Below are 21232 nucleotides of genomic sequence, written 5' to 3' on the forward strand. Positions count from 1 at the left end.
ACATTTAAAAAATGCACAACATGCACAATCAATATTAATATTATTAGATATTTTTATATTTCATATATAATATTTGAGTGTTCTTGTAAAGCATGGTGTCTCAATTCATGGGTTCAATTCTTAAATTAATGCATGTGAATAAATATGTAAAACTATGTATATTTGATATGCAATGCAAATTGCTTTAAATGAAAGCATATGTCAAATGCAAAAAAATGAATAAATAATTTTATTGAAGATTCAACCTCAGAATGTGGCATTTTTTATAACCAGGAGCAAGAATGAAAACAGCAGCCGGTGGAACGACAGTCGTAATTTGTATTTGTCGCTAATAAAAAAAATTCTACAATTTAAATAAAAAAATAATAATAATTGTATATTCCCATTTTGTGAAAACGAATGTTTGAAATGTTATATTTTCATGTTTACTTATTAAAATCTATTAATGTTAAAAGTTTACTATTTCAGTTACTGTTATGTTTTATTTACGAGATTAATATTATTAAATTAATATATCTGAAAAATGTAAATGCAAAATCCTGCAAAAACAATATTAATATTAATAAATGAATATATCTAAAACATGCACATTAATAAGATTATTAAAGTAATAAATCTGAAGAACGTATAATGCAAAACACGAACAAACAATATTCATATTATGTTAATATACCTGAAAAATGCAAATGCAAAACATGCACAATATTATGCATAATATTAAGTATTAAAATAATTTATCCGAAAATGTTTAAAAGCACAAACAATAATAAAATTATTAAATCTGAAAAATGCAAATGCACAACATGAAAACAAATGTTTGAAATGTTATATTTCCATGTTTACTTTAAAGATTTACTGATTAACCTGGTTTTTATTTTCTTATTTATTTATTTATTTATTTTTAATAGTGTGTTTTATTTGTTGAATTGTACTAAATCTAGTAAATTACCCAGAATTTTAACATAATACGAGGGTTATTTTTTATTATTGACTAAAAATATAAAAATACATTTTCATTAAGTGAAATTAATTAAAAGTTAAAATAAAAAACAGTTTAAATAAAAGTAGCAATTTTTATATGAAATAGCTACATATAAAATATTTATAAATAAAATATATAGTTAAATAGTTAAATAAAAATAAAATAGTTTTTAAAATAGTGATGTTTTATTATGAAATAAAAACTATTCCGACTATATAAATTTATTATATTATATTATTATATTATATTATATTATATTTATTATACTACATAAGACTACAAAAATTTCATTTATATATCAAAACTTAATTTTTAGTAATATGCATTTCTAAGAACTTAATCTGGACAACTTTAAAGGTGATTTTCTCAATATTTAGAATTTTTTATTTTTTTGCACATTACAGATTTCAAATAGTTGTATCTCAGCCAAATATTTCCCTATCCTAACAAACCATACATCAATGGAAATCTTATTTATTCAGCTTTGAATATAAATCTTAATGAAAATAATTCTCTTATGACTGGCTTTGTAGTCAAAGGTCACAAACTTGATACTCAAAACTCAAATAACACTGGGGTCAGTTATAAATGAGGTTTTCATGACTATTGAGGGTAATTTTTTCCCGCTGAGCTTTTATGAAAGTGAACAAAAGTGCCTGAATTGCACAGATTCATAAATCAATTCATGTCCATGTGTTGTTAATCTGTTGTTAGACCATTGTGGAAGTTATGAGAATGAGTCATTGTTGAATCAAGGCTTTTTTGGACTGGAGAGGAAGTTCTGAGGTCTGAAAGGTTAATTGTATATCTGTTCGCACTTACCATTGTCATGCCAACTATTAGAGGAGTAACGAAATATATTGGGGCTTTCGATTCATTCTGGCTCATCTCATGAAATGAAGCAAACAGGTCTGTCCAGCATACGATCCACAATATCAAGCCGAGAACCTGCACACACACACACACACACACACACACACACACACACACACACACACACACACACACACACATGTGATCAATCAGTACAAAGAGTGGATATAACAGAGAACAGACCTGGGAGACCTTCACATCTCCTACCGTTTTGATTCTGTTCAGTATAGACATCATGATGTAGCCTCTGTTGTTCATCTTGAGGTAGAGGATGTAGAAAGGAGACACGAGCCACAGGTAGATGCAGGGAGTCCATGGCAGGACGGACAGCTGAAAGCATGCTGGGAGATCTGGCAGGTTTGTGTGCTTCGTGAGATTGGAGTCCTGAGGGAACATTGACATGAATTCAGATTTATGATTCCCAAACGGCATTATTTCACACGCAGCACAAAGAACAGAAGCCTGTTCAATTTTAATCAGTTCATTCATGTGAGTTTTGCTGGGAATCAAACCCAAGATCTTGATGTTGCAAGCATCATGCTCTACTGTTTGAGCTTTAAAAAAAGCACACAAAAACTAAAATTAACATTTTAAAAATGCACAACATGCACAAACAATATTAACATTATTATATTTTTTTGTCTCAATTCATAAGCTCAAGTTAATAAATATGCATTTGAATGCCATGTATTGTTTTGTTGTTAAATTACATTAGAACTTATAGTATACGAAGAAATATAAATATTCATGAATATTTTTCAAAAGGATCATAAAACAAATTAAACAAATTTAAATCAAAGAAAATGTAAATTTTAAAATGTAAATTCCATAAAAATTCTCAATATCAGCAGAAATTTGAATATGTATAATAAAAAAATGAACTCACAATATAAATGGAAATAATTATGACGCAAATACAAATTACATAACAACTCAAAATATAATTTTTTTTTTAATATGATACAAAATCTAAATTATATTAGAACTCATAACGTAAACCGAAATATGAGTACATATGAATATTTTTTAAAAGAATTTTAAATTTTGATTTTGAATTTTTTGGTGAATTGTATTAAATCTAATAACCCTAATAAATTACCCACAATTTCAACATAATACAAGGATTAGTGAGGGATATTACTGAATTATTAACTAAAAACATAAAATTATAAAAAGAAATATATATATATATATATATAACATAATAAATAAAAAAATGTTAAAAAATAAATTATAAAAATAAGAATAAATAAAAATCAAACTATTAAAAAAATAAATAAATAAATAAAAATCTGATTAAACAGTAAACCGTTAACATTCATAGATTTAAAAAAATTATATAAAATTATAAATTATAGAAAAATGAACTAAAATTAAAATATTATGAAAAGAATAAATTCAAAATATTATTAAAAACTATAATCACTTTTATATAAATATATGTAGTTTTTATATTTACATTCATATTGTTTAATTCTATTAATGTTACTTTAATTACTTTTTAACCTGATTTTTATTTAAAAAAAAAAATTTATAGTGTGATTTTTGGTGAATTGTATTAAATCTAATAACAATAGAATTACCCAGAATTTGAACATAATAAGGGTTAGTCAGGGTTATCATTGTACTATTAACTAAAAGCATGAAATTATATTAAAAATAACTAAAAATGACAAAAATGAATAAATAATAAATAAAAATCAGTTTAAACAGTAAACCTTTCAAATTAATATAATTTAAAAATAATAAAAAATATATAATATTATTTTTAATTATAAAATAATATAAAAAGAATTAATTCAAATTAATAATAAAAACGATAAAAAATTTAAATGTACATATTTACCAAAAATAAAGCTAATAAAATTGACCAAATTATTAAAAATGTAACTAAAATTAAAATATAAAAAGAATGAACTCAAAATATTAAAAACTACATTTTATGTAGTTATAAATTACATTAGAAACTCATAACGTAAACAGAAATATGAATATGTATAAATATTTTTCAAAATGATAATTAAAATATAAATTGCATTAGTATACACAATGTAAGCAGAAATATGAATACGTATAAATATTTTAATTATGATAATAATGATAAATTACATTAGAACTGATAATGTAAACAGAAATTTAAATGTTTTTCAATTTTTTTATAAAAAATATGAATTACAATAGCATTTACAATGTAAGCAGAAATATAAATATATGTGACCCTGGACCACAAAACCAGTCATAAGGTTAAATTTGACAAAACTGAGATATATGCATCATATGAAAGCCCAATAAATAAGCTTTCTATTGATATATGGTTTGTTAGGATAGGACAATATTTGGCCGAGATACATCTATTTGAAAATCTGGAATCTGAGGGTGCAAAAAAATCAAAATACTGAGAAAATCACCTTTAAAGTTGTCCAAATTAGGTTCTTAACAATGCATATTACTAATCAAAAATTACATTTTGATATATTTACAGTAGGAATTTTACAAAAAATCTTCATGGAACATGATCTTTACTTAATTTCCTAATGATTTTTGGCATAAAAGAAAAATCAATAATTTTGACCCACACTATGTATTTTTGGTTATTGCTACAAATACACCCCAGCGACTTAAGACTGGTTTTGTGGTCCAGGGTCACATATATGAATGTTCTGATAAAAAAATTTAGAAATTACATTAGAACTCAAAACATTGGGCTAGTTTTGAATAGCAATTCGGCAGGTTTTGTTGTGAAAACCTGGCAACCCTGCTTACCATTCTGACTTCATAGCTGGTGGGATTGCATGTTATTACTATTATAAAGTCAGCATTGCGTGACATAACTGATATTGATACTGCATTTTTTTTTTCAGCCTTTTTTTTCTAAAAGTAAATATTTCGCAATTATATCTTGCAATAAAGCAACAGGTAAATTTTATGTCAGCTTATTACGAAGACAGAAAATCAGGTAGCAACAAAAGAAGTGACCTTATCATTTTAGGTAATTTGTTTTGTCTCAGGTCTCAAGAATCAGTTATACACCACGATAAAAATGTATCATATAACACCTTTAAAAGACTTCGACAAACAACAGTCACGACAGAGACTCCAATATGGCAACCGTCACTATAAAAGAGCTGCGAATGACATCTCCAGAGAGCCATATTCTCTTATCAAGTGCAAACAGAGCAGGGAAAGGGAGCTCAGAAGCCTGTTTGTGTTCCCTTCTCTCGTTTCTAATTGCCGCGAAGAAGCTCTAGAGAGTCTCCGGCTTCCGGCTTTCGCCAGATCACTTAAACAACCAAGCAGCAGCCATTACGCAAGATACGAAACACACATCGTTCAATACAGTTAGAAAGAATATGCAGCCTCACTTCCATACCATAATGTTTAGAAAGTCACTCAGTGTAAATGTGAGGATAATGACGGCAGACTCAGGGGTTTTCTGCTGTGGAGCTGAAGACCCGAGAGACGCCTGTCGCTCTCACAGGATGCGGTCTGCGGTTTAAAGGGAAGACACCTCTCGCTCTTAAACGCGGTTATGAGGTCAGATGCACAAATCTGTTCCACGAGAGGTGATTTCTGCTTCACTTCGGTCAATGCTGAGGCTTTACTCTCGAGGTGAACAGCAGAATAACAAAAGCAGCTCCCTGGTGAGTTTCAGATACTATTACAGCAGCTGCTTGTGCTAATGGCTAAGATCCCTTAAAACGACCCTCTCAGGATGACAGCAAGTTAGCCATTTATTTAGCTGCTGACATCTGCTCATCAGATATTTAACATGTTTACATGTTTTAGGTCAACTAGATAAAAATAGATAAAACAGTGATTAATTTACCAATTTACCATGGGCTGTGCTGTGCTGTAAATTTTTACCTAATTTGGTGCTCCTGGTCAAACATTGATGGAAGCCTGTTTTTGCCACTGAGTAAGACATCAAACAAAAGGTAATTGCAACTTTTTATCTCACAATTCAGATTTTTTTTTTTCTCAGAACTGCAAAATTCTTTTCCGAACTCTGAGATACAAACTCACATTTGTGAATTACAAACTCCAATTCTAAGGAAAAAAGATAATTTTTCTTACAATTTCGAGTTATATCTCACAGTTCTGAGTTCATAGCTCACAATTGAGTTATAAAGTCCAAATAGATATTGATATCTTTTCTTCTTAAAATTGCAATATCTCACAATTACATCTCACAATTCTGACTCAGAATTGTGAGATTTAAACTTGCAATTGCAAGTTATAAAGTCAGATTCTGAGGGAATAAACATTTATCTTACGATTCTGACTTTATAGCTTGCAATTGTGTTATAAAGTCAGAATTTCATAATATATATGCAAGATGTTGCAATTTTTTTTAGTCTTTTTTTCTTAAAATTGCAATATCTCACAATTACATGAGTCAGAATTGTGAGATTTAAACTTGCAATTGCAAGTTATAAAGTCAGATTCTGAGAGAATAAACATTTATCTTACGATTCTGACTTTATAGCTTGCAATTGTGTTATAAAGTCAAAATTTCATAATATATATGCAAGATGTTGCAATTTTTTTAAGTCTTTTTTTTTTCTTAAATTTGCAATATCTCACAATTATATCTTGCAATTTTTTTTCTCAGAATTGTGTGATATATACTTGCAACTCAACTTTCCAAAAATTGCGAGCTATAAAGTCAAATTCTGAGAAAAAAGGCTAATTTTTCTTACTTTTGTGAGTTTATATCTCACAATTGTACATAGCTTGCAATTGTGTTATAAAGTCAAAATAGCATGATATATATGCAAGATTTTGCAATTCTGACTTTTTTCTCAAAATTGCAAAAATTTCAATTCTGACTTTTTTCTCAGAATTGTGATAGAAACTTGCAATTGCAAGTTATAAAGTCCGATTCTGAGGGTGAAAAATAATTTCTCTTACAATATTGAGTTTATATCTTACAATTCTGACTTCATAGCTCACAATCGTATTATGAAATTAGAATTGTGATATATATATATATATATATATATATATATATATATATGCAAGATATTGCAATTCTGACTTTTTTTTGTCTTTTTTCTCAAAATCTCATTTACAGTATATCTTACAATTTTGACTTTTTTCCCTCAGAATTGTGAGATATAAAATCGCAATTGTGAGTTATAAAGTCAAATTATGTAGAAAAAAAGACAAATTTTCTTACATTTGCAAGTTTATATCTCACAATTCTAATGTAAAGCTCGCAATTGTGTTATAAGGCCAGAATTGCGTGATATGTATGCAAGATATTGCAATTCTGACTTTTATTCTCAGAATTGTGTGATATAAGCTTGTAATTGTAAGGTATGAAGTCCAATTCTGAGGAAAAAAGATATTTTTCCTACAATTGTGAGTTTATATCTCGCAATTCTGATATACACTTGTAATTATTCCCTTTTTTCAGAATTCTGATTTAAACTCGCAATTGCAAGTTATGAAGTTGAATTCTGAGGGAAAAAAATACAGTTGTGAGTTTTTAGATATTGCAATTCTGACTTTTTTCTCAGAATCACATGATATCAACTCAAATCTCAACAAATCTCAAACAAATCCGAAAAACGATGTCAGAATTGTGAGGAAAAAGTCCAAAAATGTTATATATAAAGGGTTATTTTTTATTCTGTGGCAGAAATGGGCTTCCATAAAAATTGATTGTAAATCTCTTATGTTATTTTAATACAATTGAATATTTTCATCAACTTGTTTTCTTTCAATCAGCACTGGCTTTGTATTTCTTTTTGAAACTGATTGATTGTAGACCTCAATGGGCTCATGCAACTCAGTTCTGAGTGAAAAAGCATAATTTGTGGATAATTTTGGCAATGTTCACTCAAAAATTGAGGTACATGAGCTTAAACTGATGAGGCCTACGATCAATCAGAACCAAAAACAAACACAAATCCTGTTCTGATTAAAAGAAAACAAGCTGACTGAAAGATTGAATCCAAAATAGCATAACAAGAAACTTAAAAGCAATTTTTTGTAGGCTGGTCATTTTGACTTTGACCACGACAAGTGTAATAAGATGGGAATAAAGGCAAAAAAATTGTTAGGAAAGTTATTATACCCTGTGTGAACAAAGTCAGTAAGTTTTAGTCAGATGTAATAACATTAGCTAGCATTTTCAGAAAAAAGAAAATCCTCTTTGGGCCAAAATGACCAGAGAACAAGGGTTAAACAACATTATTTCTCTTCACGCCATTTCAAACCAGTACTACTTTCTTTCTTCAGTCAAACACAAAAGAAGAAACTTGTAAATTAAGTTAATTTCATTGACTTTTCACTAAAACTTTCAAGCTAAAAAATGAATCCAAAAGCATCATAAAAACAATTCCATACAATTATATTCCCACATGAGAGCTTTGACAGAAATTTAAGACATTATTAGTAAAAATCTTGATATCCAGCCTAGGTCATTGTGTCTTCATGTTCATCCAGAAGACAAAAGGCTATCATGAACATGAAGACTCTTTATTTTATTTTAGTTTTTTGACTTTTCAGTCTGTAAGTGGCCATCTGTTCCTCACACAAAGCAATGACAATTACTATAGAGCACAAGTCACATGGACTTGTGCTCTTTAAAATGTGAGGATGACAGACATTTTATTCATTGGTGAAGCTTAAAGTTTATTCATTAATGAAGCTCATCGAGTGCTGTTTTCATGCCCATGCTCTCTAAACTTGGATGAAGTCCTTGTGCGCCAGATTCTTGGCCAGCTCTTGCTGTCCTGTCCCTTTTATCTGAGACACGGCCTTCAAATGACATGCATTTCTATAAGGTCACACTGACTTTCTCTCTCTAGCTTCCCTCAATCATGTTAATGTGTGTCATGCACATTGCTCCATAAATAGTTTATAATAGACTCAACGTTTTTTATTTCACCTGGTCTCTCCATAAAAGTACTTCCTTTAATCAGCACAGCAGATTTATTTATGATTTTGATGTTGACTTTTTACTGATTTCCCCTTCCGGTGTTTGCTCATTCTACGCCAGAGCGTGTTCACATGTAACGCGCCGGATGCTGAGCTCGTACTCAGGACAGTGGGATATTGCTGTGTATCAAATGTTAAAAAATATATAAATACTGTTCAGTTTCTTGCAAAAAATTATCGTTTCGTGTCTTAAGACAACAATGTATCGTCACGAGTCGCAGGGTGCAACAGACTGCAACGGTTTGAGGTAAAAATCTTCATTTGTGTTCTGCTGAAGAAACAAAGTCACCTTCATCTTGGATGCCCTGGGGCTAAGCAGATAAACATCAAATTTTCATTTTTGGGTGAACTATCCTTTAAATGCAGCTTCAAAGGCTCTTATTTAGCGAAACGAATGGTTATTTTCTTAAATAAATTTCTATTTATACACTTTTAAACCTTGAATGCTAATTTTGTCTAGCTCTGTGCATACTCTGTGTATTCTGGTTCAAGACAGTTAGGATATGTCGAAAAACTCCCATCTCATTTTCTCCTCCAACTTCAAAATCATCAAAGTGAATTTCTGCCACCAGCAGTCCTAAGTTCAGTTCAAATGACAAATAAGCATTCATATGGTTACCAAGTTAAAGCTAAGGTTAAAGTTCTAGCATTAAATAATGTTTGATTATCATGGTATCTTATTATAATGCCTGACTGACTGACGATGACTTTTAGAAAGCTGTGCCATTTTACAAACATAAGCTTTATGTATTATACACTATCTGTCAAACGTTTTTGAACAGTAAGATTTTTAATGTTTTTAAAGAATTCTCTTCTGCTCACAGAGCCTGCATTTATTTGATCCAAAATACAGCAAAAGCAGTAAAACTGTGAAATATTTTTCCTATTTAAAATAACCACTTTCTATTGTGATCCAAGATTAAATTTTCAGCATCATTACTCTAGTCTTCAGTGTCACATGATCCTTTAGAAATCATTCTAATGTGCTGGTTTGCTGCTCAAGAAACATTATTATTATAATTATCAATATTTATAACAGTCAAGTATATTTTTTCAGGATTCTTTGATGAATAGAAAATTCTGAAAAACAGAATTTATCAGAAATAAAAAGCTTTTGTAACATTATACACTATATCATTCAAAAGCTTGGGTTCAGTATTTTTGGGAATGCTTTAAATTAAAGTAAGGTGATGATGAGGACATTTATGAAGTTACAAAAGATTTCTATTTCAGAAAAACGCTGTTCTTTTGAACTTTCTTTTCATCAAAGAAACCTAAAAAAAAATCTACTTAGCTGTTTTCAACATAACACTAATAATAAACGTTTTTTGAGCAGCAAATCAGAATATTAGAATGATTTCTGAAGGATCATGTGACTGGAGCACTGATGATAAAAATACAGCTTTGAAATCACAGAAATAAATTACATTTTAAAATATATACAAATAGAAAACAGTTTTTTTAAATAGTAAAAATATTTCAAAATTGTACTGTTTTTTCTGGACTTTGGATCAAATAAATGCAGGTTTGGTGAGCAGAAGAGACTTCTTTAAAAAAACATTAACTTTTGACTGTGTTTTGACTTAGTGCAGTCTGGCAAGTAAACATAAAAATGTATCAGCCAATGGTGATTCTATTGGCAAGGTGTTCGTAGAGGGTTGACTATATGAATAAAGTCATTTAAATGTTATTGCATTGGGCTTCATATAGAGAACATAACCTAACTGCATATTATGCATATGAAGTTTTTCTTGAAAAGAAATATCACTATGTCCTTAAGCATGAAAGACGTTTTGACCAAAAGAAAAAAAAAGATGGTATATTAGCAAATTCACCAGAGAGCAGACAGCCTTTCCCTGCACCCTCAGTAAGGTAAACACAGCTGTCGTCCCTCTCTGTCTGTCAGCATGGCTCTGATGTGTGTGTCTGTGATGTGTGTGTGAGCAAACCCAGATCTGATATATGTGCTCCGCTACTACGTAGCCTAACCAACACAACATGCAAAGGAGGTCAAGAGAGCAATATGCAAAGAATGCAAAACTTTTTTGACAACATTTAGCCTTTGAAAATAAAGTTAGTAGAACATTGTAGGAAACATTTTTGTAACCTTTAAGGCGAGACACTGCAGGTGAATAGGGGTAAAAAAAAATGAACTAATAGTTATCACCTTACTTACACAGTTGATTGATTACATTGATAATTGCAAATAGTTTTTGTAGTAAAAGTTTTCTAAAATTGCAGGTTTAAATATGCAAATGAGGCATTATTTAAGGAAAATTTGCTAATTTGTATACATTTCTAGTACAAAAATCTAAACACTGGATGAATTTAAAAAAATGTTAAGAGTCAAAAGTTTTTACGGAGGGAACTTCATCACGTCATAATTCAGAAAAAACTTAGAACAGACGGGAAACACTATATTTTTTTACCATTTTTAGGGAATAAAATGTATAAAATCAAGCAAATCATATATGCGACCCTGGACCACAAAACCAGTCTTAAGTCACTGGGGTATATTTGTAGCAATAGCCAAAAATACATTGCATGGGTCAAAATTTTAGATTTTTCTTTTATGCCAAAAATCATTAAGAAATTAAGTAAAGTTCATGTTCCATGAAGATTTTTTGTAAAATTCCTACTGTAAACATATCTAAATGTAATTTTTGATTTGTAACATCCATTGTTAAGAACCTAATTTGGACAACTTTAAAGGTGATTTTCTCAGTCTTTTTGATTTTTTTGTATCCTCAGATTTCTGATTTCAAATAGATGTATCTCGGCCAAATATTGTCATATCCTAACAAACCATACATCAATAGAAAGCTTATTTATTGAGCTTTCATATGGTGTATAAATCTCAGTTTTGTCAAATTTAACCTTATGACTGGTTTTGTGGTCCAGGGTCACATATGATATATATAATCCCTCTGTAAAAACCTTCAGGATATAGACAGGAATAAAAATGTAAAGTTTAGTGTGTCTAAGTGCTACTGAAGTGGAGATTTATGGCTCAGTGTAGGAGAAAAAACTCATTTTGAGAAAACGGTCTTTAAAAATATGCATTGTAATTGAAATCTATTGACACAAATAGATAAAGTGCTACAAAAGAAACACTTAACAGTGTTTTTTGAATGTTTTCTTTCCACAGCTTCAACAAGAGAAGTGATCCAAGTCTTAACTTCTTTCCTAGCGATAAGAAGAGGAGAAAAGAATGGGAGGATGTCTGTGGACGAGTAAAATTTCCTGAAGACCCACATCTGTGTTTTCTCCATGTTAGCCCAGATGCCGTTGAGGCTTTTAGTAGAGTACAGCTACTGAAAGAGCTTACAAATGATGTAAACAGGCCTACTTCTGTTATAACGCCGTGGCCGCTGAAGGAGTTTCTCAGCGCGGATTTCACTCGCGTTTAGACTCTTTGTGGGGAAAAACGATTGTAATCGGTTTAATTGGTATCTGGCTTCTATCCATAATAGTATATCTTCTCAAGGGACAATACTATAGAAATGAAACTTGGATATATTTTAGTCAATGTGCAGCTTGTATAGCAGTATAGATTTACTGTCCTCTGAAAATAACTCAACATACAGCCATCATTGTCAAAATAGCTGGTGAGTACACCCTAAGCGATAACAGCAGTATGTTGTTTAACCACACAAAGCCACATCATGTTTAAGTTTTTGTCTGCTTGACAGGACCATACAAAGTTGTGTATCTTGTATTAGAGCAGTTCTCTCATACTGACCACTGGATGTTCAACATGGCATCTCATGGCAAAGAACTCTCTGAGGATTTGAGAATTAGAATTGTTGCTCTCCACAAAGATGGTCAAGGCGATTAGAGGTTCAGTAACACCCTGAAACCGAGTTACACTACAGTGATCAGGGTCACACAGATGGGTTCCATTTGGAACAGGCCTTGCAAGGGTCGATCAACAAAGTTGAGCCCTCGTTCTGTGCGTCAGGTGCAGAACCTAGAATACAGATGCATGAGTGCTGCCAGCCTTGCTCTAAAGGTTGCAGAAGTAGAAGGTCAGCTTGTCGGTGCTCAGGCCATACGCCGCACATTGCAACAAGTCGGTTTGCATAGGCGTCGTCCCAGAAGGAAGACTCATCTGAAGCTGGCTCACAAGAAAGCCCGCAAACAGTTTGCTGAAGACAACCTGTCCAAGAGCATGAATTACTGGAACCATGTCCTGTGGTCTGATGAGACTATAAGATAAACTTGTTTGGCTCAGATGATGTCCAGCATGTGTGGCAATGCCCTGGTGAGGAGTACCCAGAAAATTGTGTGTTGTCTACAGTCAAGCATGGTGGTGGTAGCATCATGGTCTGGGGCTGCATGAGTGCTGCTGGTACTGGGGAGCTGCAGTTCATTGAGGAAAACATGGAATCCATTATGTAGTGTACATTCTGAAGCAGAACATGATGCCTTCCCTCCTAGAAACTAGGTCAAACGACAGTTTCCCAACATGATAACAATCCCAAACACACCACCAAGATGACAACTGACTTGCTGAGGAAGCTGAAGCTGAAGGTGATGGGGTTGCCAAGTATGTCTCCAGACCTGAACCCTATTAAGCACCTGTGGGGCATCCTCAAGCATAAGGTGTTGAAGCACCATGTGTCTAACATCCAGCAGCTCTGAAAAGTGGAAGAGGATCCCAGCAATAACCTGTGCAGCTCTGGTCAATTCCATGCCCAGGATGATTAAGGCAGTGCCAGATAACAATGGTGCTAACACAATATATTGACACTATGGACAAGTTCACTTAGTGTGCACTATTTTGACAATAATGGCTGTATGTTGAGTAATTTTCAGAGGACAGTGAATTTATAGTGCTATACAAGCTGCACATTGACTACACTAAAATATATCCAAGTTTTCAATAGTACTGTCACTTGAGAAGATATACTAAAATGGTTGCTGAAATGTGAGGGGTGTACTAACTTTTGTGAGATACTGTATATAACAATGTGGATTTTTTAAATAACCTAAATCTTTAATGGGTTTTCGACTACATATGTGACCCTGGACCACAAAACCAGTCTTAAGTCGCTGGGGTGTATTTGTAGCAATAGCCAAAAATACATTGTATGGGTCAAAATTATTGATTTTTCTTTTATGTCAAAAATCATTAGGAAATTAAGTAAAGATCATGTTCCATGAAGATTTTTTGTAAAATTCCTACTGTAAACCTATCAAAATGTAATTTTTGATTAGTAATATGCATTGCTAAGAACTTAATTTGGACAACTTTAAAGGTGATTTTCTCAGTATTTTGATTTTTTGCACCCTTAAATTTCAGATTTTCAAATAGATGTATCTCGGCCAAATATTGTCCTATCCTAACAAACCATATATCAATAGAAAGCTTATTTATTGAGCTTTCATATGATGTGTATATCTCAGTTTGGTCAAATTTAACCTTATGACTGGTTTTGTGGTCCAGGGTCACATATTTCATTAAGAGCCATCATCTACGTTATATTCAGCCATAAAAGTCTTAATACCCAGGGTTCCCTTTAAATACCAAAAAAAAAATCACAACAAAAAAACTGAACATGTTAGAGACATTTCAAAGCAACGTTCTTAAATTGTTTTAATAACCTAAACCTAGCTTTTAGTGATTAAATATAGCTGAAATGTGACCCTTGATGACAAAACCAGTTGCAAGTAGCACGGGTATATTTGTAGCAATAGCCAAAAATACAATGTATGGATCAAAATTATTTTCTTTTATGCCAAAAATCATTAGGATATTAAGTAAAGATCATGTTCCATGAAGACATTTTGTAAATTTTCTACCATAAATATATTAAAACTTATTTTTTGATTAGTCATATGCACTGCTGAGAACTTCATTTTGACAACTTTAAAGGCGTTTTTCTCAATATTTAGTTTTTTTTGCAGATTTTTAAATAGTTGTATTTCGGCCAAATATTGTCCTCTCCTAACAAACCATACATCAATGAAAAGCTTATTTATTCAGAAAACTGACCCTTATGACTGGTTTTGTGGTCCATGGTTACAAATAATGTGTATATTTTATTTGGAATATATAAACAACACTAGTTTTCCTCTCTTTCGCACAAAGCTTTTCTGAAGGGAACAGCAGATCTGGAGTGTGTTTGTAAGGACGAAGCGCTTCTGTCTTAAAGGATTACTAGTGTTAAAGCCCATCTGTTCTGATCTAGACGGGTCATGTTCACTTCCTCAAGGCTGCAGGAAGGTCAGCGCTCGCTTTGCGTGCCTCTATTCATCTCAATCAGTGAATTATGCAAGCAGCACTCAGGCACACCTAAAGAACCAGACCAGGAACATTCCTTCAGAGTTTACATGTTCTGCTCTTTCCTGAACCTCTGGAGGCACTGATATCCCATTACATACATTATGTTCAGAGTAAAGCAGCAGACAAAGCCCAGGATATTTCGAATTCACAGATGAACACGCATGCATTTTTGTTTAACTATGTCAGGTCTTATAAAAGAATATGTGCCTATATGATTTAAAGACTGTGTGTATTCTATTTTAGGAAAGCTATATACAAGACAGTGGCTCCAATGCATTGCGGAGTGCTTTATAAGTAGAGAATTCTATTATAATACATATATAATTATAATAGAGAAGACATCAAAACATTTTATGAAGTTATATATACAGACTATAAAGAATTACACAAAAGCATAATCTCTATTAATATATACATTATTAGATATACAATTAAAATTATAATTAATTAATATATATATATATATATATATATATATATATATATATATATATATATATATATATATAGTCTTTTAAGTTTTGAAATGTTTATATTTAATTTTACTTCTAAAAAAAAATATATATATATATATAGATGGATAGATAGATATAGATATAGCCATTTTTAAACTAAAAACCACACAAAAAAATCTCTATTAATTTATAATTAATAGATAATATTTAAAATATATAATTAATAATATAGAATTTTTTTCTTTCACTTTTTTATACTTAAATTAAAACCATAAAATTCAAACCATTTTTGTTACTTTAAATAAAATACATGTTTAGCGAAATTTATTAAAATACATTTTAAAAATATTGATACTGTTATAATTTCATCTAGTTTCAAAGGAAATGTTTCTCATTTTCTTTTAATGTAAATTAAAATAACTAAAACTAAAAACGAAATAATTTATTTTAAAAAAGTATAGACATATTTACAAATTAATCATAAAGGGAAAAAAAATTAAAATGACAAAATTACTAAAATATATGTATATATTTTTGGTTTAAAAAAATAATATATTTTTTAAGTACAAAAATATGCCTATATCAGATTTTACCAAATTTTTCATTACATTTTTTTCTTAGTAAAATTTTAAGTTCCATAAATCTCAACGTTGCATACAATTAAGTTATTATTTTCTTATATACATATTTTAATAAAATAAAAAAACATAGGCATTATTCCCTGAAAGCTAGTCATATCTTTCCAGGAAATCCATCCTATTTTATTTTGCAGGGCACTAAAGGCACATTTCCTGTCTTTCTATTAAAACTACAAACACACCCTCACCATAAAAATCCTATAATAACCCACAGAATAGCTCTTGTGTTGACAGTAACAGGAGGGGTGAGAGATGACATATGCATTTTTGAAAGAAAAGCACAAAATGTGGCTTAGAGCCCAACACAAAAGCTTTTACCTTTTGCCTGGTTTTGACACTAAATCTGAACTGCTGAGGAAACACCTCACTCCAAACCAAAGCAGCAGAATCACTGATAAACATCCAAAGACAACATTTTACAGTCTAACCTACATTCCTCAGGCATGTCAGGAAGAAACCCTATAAATGGTGATATTTTTGCTTGTTGTGGAGAAAGTAAATGGTTTTAGTGAAGACATATGCTTCGTAAATGTGTGTTTGGATTAATGAAGCAGTCGTGAGGAATCCTTGTATATATTACGGGGAAAGATCAGTTCTGAACTGCTCATAAAATGTCTTTCATCACACAAACACAAAAACTATTTCAGTCATAAACATGTGGGTCAATGACGTGGCATGTCAATTCTGGTGTCCAAAGCAAATTCATAATATTAAAAATGTATACATTTTTAAATGCATTTCATTAAATGACTCAACTTTCCCCTCTTTAATTACTCTTGTGAGAATTTATTATAAATAATTAATCTTTAAGGAACTATTGAGCTCAAAAGTCATAAAACGTCATTCCGGGTAACTGTCCCGGCTTAAAATCTGAGTACAAAAATACAATAAAAATGTAAATAATAAAAATAAAAATATTTAAAATCTACTTGGGCATAATTGTATTGATGTTTTAAACGATACCTGCAAATATGGTTATAATACTAAGCTTAATTACATTTTAATGACAGAAAGACTTTTGTCCCCAAATTGTGATTTCTGTAATGTCATTCCTGGATAACAGACATCAATGACCATTTTAGACCATAATGCATTGTGGTATGTCATGTGACATAATATTGTATCAAAAAGAAGACCCTGAAGGAGCACCAGAACAAGTGCAAAGGTGAATAAGCGTCTCTTAAAATGTTGATATTTTGACCTTTTCGGTCACTGATGCACTTTGTAGCAATATCATGTGTCCTTTTGGATAACACTGACAAACTATTTATAATGTTTTTATATGAAAAAACTATCTGTTTGATCCAAAAGATTACCTTAAAGCGATGATGGCTAAGTTGTAGTTTTCCATAGGTGGTTAAATTAGTGCCTGATTATAAAGAAAAATATTTGTTTTGTCATTCCTGGATAACAACATGTCATTCTTGGATAACAAAAAAACTCTGTTAGCCAGGACATGTCATCCGTTATCCAGAATGACATAAGCATAACAATCTAGTTTTTAATTAACATTTGTAAACTTTTAGGTATAGTTATTATAGTTATATTATTAACATTAACATTATTTACATAAGTGTATGTTTTTTGCCGTATTTTTGCTGTCATTCATCTTGATTTCATATGATTCACATTTAATTATCATTGAATTGAACTTTTGTAATGTTAATGGTCAAATCATGAATAATGTAATCATTATTATTAATATATCCACATTTGGTAATACTTTATAATAACTACACGTTATTAATCATTATTTAAGCATCATTAAACAGTTAATTCATTAATAAATTTACGATTTAAAATGCAGCTATAAATTCTTAAAGGGTAGTTCACCCAAAAATGAAAATGTGATGTTTATCTGCTTACCCCCAATGCATCCAAGATGTAGGTTACTTTGTTTCCTCAGAAAAACACAAAGGAAGATTTTTAACAAAAACCGGTGCAGTCTGCCAGCCTTATCATGGTTGTGGATGAGCACCAACTGAACAGTATTTACCTCATTTTTTACCTTTGATACACAGCCACGTCCATCTGTCCTGAGCACGAGTTTGGCATCAGTCACGTTACATGTGCAGCGCTGTGGCGTAGAATACGTAAACGCCGTAAGGGGAAATCAGTGAAAAGTCCCGGATGAGTTTGTGCGAGCAAACGTAATCTTTTAGCTTTAAATCAGTTTGAACAATCAGGATAAGCGCAAGTAATTACCATTTTGATTAGCCGCTATACCCACAATCTCTGTGCACTGTGGAAACAATGAGTGTCGTATACATGCGACAGATCGCTTACGGGGTTTGCGTATTCCACGACAGAGTGCGTGCTCATGACAGATGGACGTGGCTGTGTATCAAAGGTAAAAAAATATATAAATACTGTTCAGTTTCTCACAAAAACCGATCGTTTCGTGTCTTAAGACATCAATGTATCGTCACGAGCCGCAGGGTGTAATTTGGATTTGTCTGTGCATGTTTTTGTTTACTTTTTAAGGTTTGGTGCCCATCTACGTCTATGATAAGGCTGGCAGACTGCACCAGTTTTCTTTAAAAATCTTTGTTTGTGTTTTTCTGAGGAAACAAAGTCACCTACATCTTGGATGACCTGGGGGTAAGCAGATAAACATCAAATTTTCCTTATTGGGTGAACTATCCCTTTAATGCTTGATTTATAAGCCTACCTACAAGTATGAAATTAAAGTATGGAAATACAATTATTAAAAACATTATAGATACGCTTTTAAATCAAGAATAAAGCATTTATAGCTGTATTTACAAACTGCTTATTAATGTCTTTTAATGCTTTATAAATGATGAATTAACTGTTTACTAATGTTTAACTAATGATTAATAGCGTGCCGTTATTATAAAGTGTTACCCATTTTAAAACTTTTGTATAGTTTCTGGTGTTTTAAGGTCAATTCTGTTCTTCCAGATACCTCTGTCTAATAAAGAGAGGCAGAGACGGTTCAGAGCCAGAATAAACACAGATGCAGAAGCTAGGGCTGAGTATCTTAGTAAAAAGAGAGCAAGGTATTAGGGTGATGATTCAGTGGAACAATAATGTGTCAGTAACAAGCAAACTTGAAATATTAATCGAAATAGGTTCACACTCATTTGCAATAAGCCTAAATGTTTTAGCGGTGTAATGTGTTATTACACATTATACACTATACCCCTGGACATTGTTTATGAAGCATTATAATTTTACAGATTTACTGTAATATTTAGAAAATACGATTGTAATGAAATTGGTGTGATTACAACCTGCATCTAATACTCATTATTATTATTATTATTGTGTGTAGCTACTACAAATCAAGACCAGTTCCCAAAAAGCCTGTTGTACTTTTTTTAAATCATTAAAAACTGTGAGTTTTGCAACTGTCAAGTGTATCTTACTTAGTTTCAAATTTGAGTGTTGGAAAGAAAAATTATACTGATGATGGTTTTTATGGTAATCCTGAAAAATATGGCAGAATGTCATTCCGTCTAACAGTATGTCCTTCTGGCTAACAATGACACGGGCAATTCAATTAACCCATATTTGTGTGTTAGATTACAAAATTCAGTTTTTTGTTGAGTTAATGATAAAACAAGTCTTATTTACTTTATTGGAAAACATTTTTAAACATTTTCCAGTTTTTTTTTTTTATTTGGTTCTGAATTTTGAATTAGCAGCAGCCCAAAATGAGCCTGTGTCTATATGAAATCCCAAATTGATTATATTAATTGTGATTAAAATGTAGTTTTCTGAGCACTAATTGTTTGTTGAGCTCCAAATATGGAGATCAGTGCATTTGTATATGCCAACAATGGTAGAAATGTAATTAATTAAAAAATTCATTACGTTACCCAGGAATGACATTTTCATGAGGAAAAAGATCTGATTCATCAAAAAAAATGGTTAATTACATTCTTGAAATGTGTAAATATCATTGCATTACATACACAACACTGTAATAAGTATAGAAAGTCCTAACATTTAAATTTTTAGCCAGTTTTATTTTTTTTCACATTTTAAATCCTTATCCGTCATTCACCCATGTACTATTTACAGTTTATTATATAGATGTAAAAATATTATAAATCGTTTAGTTTTTATGCTTTGGCACCTCACAGTCTTTTATCTAGGCCAAAGTTTGGTAAAGACTTGATGTAAAAAAAAAAAATATTTAAAAAAAGTTTTTGATGTAAAATGTGTGTGAAACAATTTTCACTCAGAAAATAATTAAAAATAATTAAACTAAAAATGAATAATTAAACTGAAATGAAAATTAAAAAATGTTAAATATAAAAATAAAACCAATTTTTGCTTCTTGAAATAAAATATTTAAAAAATATTAATACTTTTTATTAAATTAAAAATAATTAAACTAAAATGAAAATTAAAAAAATTAAAATATAAAAATATTTTTTTTAATATAAAAATAATTTAATAATTAAACTAAAAATGAATAATTAAACTAAAATATTAATACTTTTATAATTTTTTAATAATTAAACTAAAAATGAATAATTAAACTAAAATATTAATACTTTTATAAATAAAAAATAATTAAACTAAAATGAAAATTTAAAAAATTAAAATATAAAAATAAAACCATTTTTGTTGATTGAAATAAAATATTTTTAAAATATTAATACTTTTATAATGTTTTAATAATTAAACTAAAAATGAATAATTAAACTAAAATATTAATACTTTTATAAATAAAAAATAATAAAAAATGATTAAACTAAAAATGAATAATTAAACTAAAATATTAATACTTTTAAAAATAAAAAATAATTAAACTAAAAACGAATAATTAAACTAAAATGAAAATGAACAAGTAAAATATAAAAATAAAAGCATTTAAACCGTTAATAAACATAAAACTAAAATTGTATAACGAACTTTAATTCAATTTAGCTTTTCTTGCGCATTGTTACGTTGGTAATTCATAATAAAAATGCATTCGATTACACAATAATGTTTTTCCCAGACGTTGTTGGAGCACCTGAGCGTCTCGTTCTCCTCCAGGCTCATAAGATGAGAAGTTTCAGATGGAGCA

At 30.4% G+C, this 21232-nt stretch overlaps 1 protein-coding gene across 3 annotated transcripts in view; it reads right to left on the reverse strand.

Moving 5' to 3' along the window:
* The window catches only part of abcc3 (ATP-binding cassette, sub-family C (CFTR/MRP), member 3), a 399896-nt gene that overhangs the window by 71242 nt on the left and 307422 nt on the right, over positions 1 to 21232 (reverse strand). For all 3 annotated transcript variants that reach the window (XM_073828394.1, XM_073828395.1, XM_073828396.1), the window contains exons 2-3: positions 2063 to 2239; positions 1805 to 1930 (exon numbers count right to left, since the gene is read on the reverse strand). In XM_073828394.1, coding sequence (XP_073684495.1) covers positions 1805 to 1930; positions 2063 to 2239 — 303 coding nt within the window. The remainder of the gene's footprint in view (positions 1 to 1804; positions 1931 to 2062; positions 2240 to 21232) is intronic.

The sequence above is a fragment of the Garra rufa genome, chromosome 22, assembly GCF_049309525.1.
Source record: "Garra rufa chromosome 22, GarRuf1.0, whole genome shotgun sequence".
Classification (NCBI taxonomy): domain Eukaryota; kingdom Metazoa; phylum Chordata; class Actinopteri; order Cypriniformes; family Cyprinidae; genus Garra; species Garra rufa.